We start from the raw sequence: 6,475 nt of genomic DNA on the forward strand, positions 1-6,475 counted from the left end.
AAGAACCTTGGCTTTAGGGAGCCACAGGAACAAGAGGTGCCCTCAGGGAACAGCCAGGCTCCAGTTAGAACCAGAAGGTAAAGGGAAGGTTCCAAGAGTTTCCAGAAGGCACTGTGGAGGGGTTTATGAGTGTGGGAGGGGTGGGGACAGGTTGGATGAAAGGACACCCACTGTTCCTGGGGATGACAGTCCATCAGAGATGATGGAGCTGCAGGGTGAAGAAGATTGGTCCAGATGAAAGATGGTTAGCTCAAGTTGAGTCCAGTAAAATCCTGAAGAGGCCTCACTCTGCTTTGGCTGAAACCAAGAAGACAATTTTGTACTTAGCCCTCCTTTACTGTAGATGATTCCTCTGATACCCTACTTCCCATAGCAAGTGACTCTGGGTCCACTGACTGGGTCCACTTACCATCTGCACAAGCAAACTCAACAGTCACTGTAGAAGGGATTCCTCAGGAAGAAGCAGGGACAGCAACGAACTCGGGCTTGCCCTGCCCATAACTCGGAACTTGAGCTAGTATCACCACCCTCTACAGAGATGCATTCTGGAAGGTGCTTCCATTTGACTCTTCTTCCCTTGCTAGCACCCAGATGATCTCCCCCGAGGAGAGCAATTCAACTGAAGAGACAGGTGCTTTTCCTCCAGGCTAGCCTTTCCCACCAGGGGACACATTTTCCTCTCAAACTCTCCCCCCACCCCTACCCCCCTGCTCAATACATAAGAACTCTGGCTCAGGCTCTCCTGATGCTCTGGTTCTTACTTTTCTGTGTTTGGCACCTGCACGGGTATCAATGCACCCTGTAGGCCAACCTTCTCCACGTGCAGGTTCCAAAATGGAGCCCTGCACTGCCCAGCAGTCACAAGTGGTTATTTCTATTTAAATTAATAGAAATAAAAAAGAAAACGCAGTATCTGGACGACTCTAGCTGCACTTCCGGTGTACAGTGGTCTCACTTGATGGGTTACCCTACCCGGTCAGCACATGGCAGAAAGTTCTTTTCATAAGGTGCTGGTTTAGGCCATTAATAAAGATGCTATGTGGATTTCTTTCAAGTTCATGTGTTTTTTTTCTTCATTGCTGCAGAATTCATGGATTAGCCCAGGAACTCCAAGGTGTGAGAAAGGAACTGAACCCAAAGCAGCCTGGGCTGTGCTGAGCGCCAGGCATGGCGCAGTACAAGGGCACCATGCGGGAGGCCGGCAGGGCCATGCACCTGATCAAGAAGCGCGAGAAGCAGAAGGAGCAGATGGAGGTGCTGAAGCAGCGCATCGCCGAAGAGACCATCATGAAGTCGAAGGTGGACAAAAAGTTCTCGGCTCACTACGACGCCGTGGAGGCCGAGCTCAAGTCCAGCACTGTGGGCCTGGTGACCCTGAACGACATGAAGGCCAAGCAGGAGGCCCTGCTGAGGGAACGCGAAATGCAGCTGGCCAAGAAGGAACAGCTGGAAGAGCGCCGGCTGCAACTGGAACTGCTGCGCGAGAAGGAGCGCAGGCTGGAGCGCAAGCGCAAGATCTCCAACCTGTCCTTCGCGGTCGATGACGGCGACGGCGACGACCGCAAGGAAGGCGGCAGGGCTGAGGCCAGCAAGAGCAAGAAGAACCTGGGCAAGAATCCCGACGTGGACACGAGCTTCCTGCCAGATCGCGACCGCGAGGAGGAGGAGAACCGGCTCCGAGAGGAGCTGCGCAAGGAGTGGGAGGCCAAGCGCGAGAAGGTGAAGAGCGAGGAGATGGAGATCACCTTCAGCTACTGGGACGGCTCGGGGCACCGGCGCACGGTGCGCATGAACAAGGGCAGCACGGTGCAGCAGTTCCTGAAAAAGGCGCTGCAGGGGCTGCGCAAGGACTTCCGCGAGCTGCGCTCGGCCGGGGTGGAGCAGCTCATGTACATCAAGGAGGACCTCATCCTGCCGCATTACCACACCTTCTACGACTTCATCATCGCCAAGGCCCGGGGCAAGAGCGGGCCGCTCTTCAACTTCGACGTGCACGACGACGTGAGGCTGCTCAGCGACGCCACCATGGAGAAGGACGAGTCGCACGCAGGCAAGGTGGTGCTGCGGAGCTGGTACGAGAAGAACAAGCACATCTTCCCGGCCAGCCGCTGGGAGCCCTACGATCCGGAGAAGAAATGGGACAAGTATACCATCCGATGACAGGCACGCCACGGTCCCTGGCATCCTTCTGCCCATGCCAGGAAGGACTCACCTGCAAAGGAAATACTCAGATTTCTAGACCCTGTAACTTCTAACATCACTTGACGAGCTTCATTTCTTACCTGAAATTTAATAAAGACAAGGGGTTTCTATTATTTGAATTTGGTCATTCTGTGACTGATGTTATTCTTTGGTTACTTGTTTGATTTTTTAGAGTTTTTTTTTTTTTTTTTTTAAGTTGTCGCATGGTTTCATTGCATGGCCCTGTTATACATTATGTAGTAATATAAAGGGTATATTTTTGGCCAAGAAGCTATGAGGATGGACTTTGCAGCCAGAATGACTGGATTTGATTGTCCACTTCTGCTTCTTACTGTGTACTTTTGGGCAAGCTTGTTAAACTCCAGTACCTCGGTTTCCCCACCTGTAAAAGGAAATGACAATAGTGCCTACCTCCGAGCACTGATGTGAGGAGAAAAGCCACTATTTGTAAAATGCTTAGAACTGAATAAATGTCTGCTATTCTTATGGTCTTGGTTACTTCATTGAAAGGTTTGCTATGACCCAGTTCTGAAATGTCTGAGGCCAAAGGTGGCCCATCACTATACCCAGGATCAGTGTTTAGGAGATGGGAGGGGACTCACATAGCTGGGACAGCAGCCCCACCTCTGATTTTCCTTAGCTGGTTGGTTAGCCCTAGGGATTAGGAGGATGGAAATCGGGCACATGTCTAAAGGATAAGTATGTCAATTTCCTTTTTGCCAAACACTCCAATATGGCTGACTCCACAAGGCACTGCTATAGATTGCCTTCATTTAAAATTTTTATATTTCATTCATTGTTGACTCTGTGTTAATTTTGATTTTAAAAAAAGATTATATTAAAATATTGTTCATCTGTTACTGAGTTTTTAAGCGTCCCTCCCCTTTAACCTTACAGCCCAAGGCAGGTACCTCTCTCAACTTACCTTAGTCCCAGCGTGGACTCTAGGAGGGACACTTCTCAGAGTTCTTACCCCAAACCGTAAACAAGAACTTCCAGCCAACATTGGCCTTCCAGGAGAGCAGCTTCCAAAGTTCGGTTGGTCTCAGAATCGTCAGGGAAGCTTTCAAACTTCTCAATCCCCAGGCACCCAGGGCCAGATCTCAGGAAACAGAATGTGGATGTCATGGTGAGTTGAAGTTCCCCTGATGTGCAGTCAGGTTGGACAAACGCTGAACACCTTCTATCCCTCCCTGAGTTTCCATGCAGCAAGCACTCCTGGGTCCAGGCCCAGGACACACCCTTGATTCTAATTCACTTCAGTGGAAACAGGTCCTTACTACTGGAGGTGAAATCCTTGGCCCACAATCAGCTCTTGGGAGTTGGTTAGAAAACAGAATCTCAGGTTCTACCACAGGTCTACTGAATCAGAACATGTGTGCCAACAGGACCCTGTGGTGATTCACATGCATACTCAGATCGGAGGAACCTCAGGCTAGCCAGACGTCTGCTCTTTGGCCTGCACTTCCAGCATGCCATCTTAGGACCTAGACTTGGGCATGCTAACCCTAGACTTGTAGGCCCAAGCCATGTTCTTCAACCCAGCTTTAATTTGGAAGTTGATATTCTAACCACAGTCTGATTCCTGCATCTACTTATTATTATTATTATTATTGCTGTTTATTTTGTTATATTTTGACAAATTAGTCATATATATTCATGGGGTGAAAAATTGTGTTTTTTTATTTTTATTTAGCTTTTAATTTTTTAATTTTTTTATTGTAAATAAATGGGGTACATCTTTTTTCTCTGTACATGAAGTAGAGGCATACCATTTGTGTAATCATACATTTACATAGGGTAATGGTGTTTGATTCATTCTGTTTTTTCCTTAGCTTTTAATTTTTTACAGACTGCCTTTTGATTCATTGTACACAAATGAGGTACATCATTTTGTTTCTATGGTTGTGTACAATGTAGAGTCACACCATTCGTGTTATCATATATGTACATAGGGTAATGATGTCTGTCTCAGTCCACCATTTTTCATACCCCCCTCCCTCTCATTTCCTTCTACATATTCTAAAGTTCCCCCATTATTCTCTCATTCCCCACCCCCACTCCCATTATATATTATTCTCCACTTATCAGAGAAAACATTTGGCCTTTGGTTTTTTGGGCTTGGCTTATTTCACTTAGCATGATATTCTCCAATTCCATCCATTTATTTGCAAATGCCATAATATTATTCTTCTTTATAGCTGAATAGTATATTCCATTGGGTATAAATACCAGAGTTTCTTTAACCATTCATCTGTTGAAGGGCATCTAGTTCGGTTCCATATTTTAACATTTTTTGTTATAAGAACATTAGAAATTTACCTTCTTAGTAATATTAAAATATACACTACTCAATTATTAGCCATATTAAGCATGCTGTGCAACTGGTCCCCCCAAAATCAGACTTATACTTCCTATCTAACTGAGGCTTTACTACCTTTGATGCCCCCTCCCCTGTCCCCTTACTCCTAGTCCCTTGCAATCAACCATCTTATTTTCTGCTCCCATGAGTTCCATTGTTCTAGATTCCATGTGTAAGTGAGAACACGTGGTACATTTCTTTCTGTGTTTTGTGGTTAAGTCGTGAAATCACCACCCTCTGAAGCGATTAGGTAGCTCGTGCAAGACTGAGTCTCCAGAAAGCAGGTGGTCATAAAAAATGGAGCTAGCCTTTCTGCCTTGCCATGTGATCCTTTCTGCACATGTCCAATTCCCTTTCTGCTTCTCTACCACATTGTGACACAGCTAGGAGGGCCATCACCAGACCTGAGAAGATACTGGCATGATGCTCTTGGATCTCCGAAGTTGTGAGCTTAAAAAACCTCTTTTGTTTATGCATTATCTGGCAACTGCTATTTTGTTTTAGCAAAACAAGATGCACTAAGACACACCAGCCTTCTGAAATTCTCCTAAGATCTCCCTACTGCCACAGCCATGGTAGGTACATGATCTCTCTCCCATGTGCAGCAGGAGACCACAAGACTGAACCCCTGGGTAGGAAGGGGTTAAATACATGCTCAGACTTCCACATAAGTCAGATTACTTGATAAACCATATTTCATCTTAATAATCACAGCAATACAAATTATTTGTATTATTTACCTGATTCAGAAATTGAGTTCAGTGGATCTAAACCACTGGAATTATGTTGCAACTGGAATGTTGTGGTATAATAAGAAAGATATTTGGTCTTTGTCCCAGGTTCCTTGCACAGAACTCCTAAAACCCTTGGAATTTCCTAAGCATAGACATCCTAAGCTCATGTTGTTCATAATGAGCATCTGTCAATCACACCTGAGTTTATGCTAATTAGATGACTTAGGATAGGTCACTTATACCAAGATGACCTTCAGGATGAAGCTGATGACCAGAAAAACCAAGTGATTAGAGGACTGGAAACTTCAGCTTCATCCAAAAAACTCCAGGAAGGAGGTGGAACCTGTAGTAAAACTCCTGAACAGCAAGATTTGGTGAACTTTTGGGTAGTGAACTCATCCACTGCAGGAAAGGTGGTGAACCCCAACTGCACAGAGTTAGATACCCTATGTTCAGGACCCTGCAGGAACTTGCAACAGTCATTCTGATTGGACCAATATTCACATGTTTACAATATTATCATTATAAATATGCAGCTTTGTTTATTATCAACAATCTTTTGTTTTTTTTCTGGAATTATTTTCTATTTTGATTAACTTTCTTTGTTCTTATTATTAAATCAACTTCATATTTCCTGTCAATTGTTTTCATCCCTTTTAAATAAAACCCTTAGCATTTTCAACCTAAAATAACAAACAGAGAGAGATCTTCTAAAGATAACAGGTTTACTTGGAGTGAGTGACAGTAGTCTGGGATAGGTAGTGCCATTGTGAATCATGCCACAGTCATACCCAGGGAGGCAAAGGAAAGCAAGGATTTGTAAAGGCAAGATGGAGAGAATTATATAAATTGTATTAAGACACAGACAGCATTGGAAATGGAGGATTATCTCAGGAAGTGAGGCAAATGATATTTTAGGACCTTCCCTTTGTGGCCTAAATCTGTTTAGTCAGGGTTTGACAAGGTGACTTGTTTTAACCAGCTTTCCATCACTGTGACAAAATACCTGAGAAAATCAAAGAAGGAAAAATTTATTTGGGCTCATGATTTCAGAAATATTAGTACATGGTCACCTGGTCCCATTGATTTGAGCCTTTGACAAGGCAGATCATTAAAGGGAGCATGTGGTAGAACAGAACTGCTTACTTCATGGCAGCTGAGAGGGCAAGGGAGCTGT

The 6,475-nt window shown here is 45.0% G+C and overlaps 1 protein-coding gene across 2 annotated transcripts in view; it reads left to right on the forward strand.

The window, feature by feature from the left end:
• The window catches only part of FAM50B (family with sequence similarity 50 member B), a 74,346-nt gene extending 71,693 nt beyond the window's left edge, over positions 1-2,653 (forward strand). For both annotated transcript variants that reach the window (XM_079147585.1, XM_079147586.1), the window contains exon 2: positions 1,086-2,653. In XM_079147585.1, the coding sequence (XP_079003711.1) occupies positions 1,168-2,160 (993 nt within the window). In that variant the 5' untranslated portion in view covers positions 1,086-1,167 and the 3' untranslated portion in view covers positions 2,161-2,653. The remainder of the gene's footprint in view (positions 1-1,085) is intronic.
• The last annotated feature ends 3,822 nt before the right edge of the window (positions 2,654-6,475 follow it).

This window comes from Sciurus vulgaris (assembly GCF_902686455.1).
Source record: "Sciurus vulgaris genome assembly, chromosome: 7".
Taxonomy (NCBI): Eukaryota; Metazoa; Chordata; class Mammalia; order Rodentia; family Sciuridae; genus Sciurus; species Sciurus vulgaris.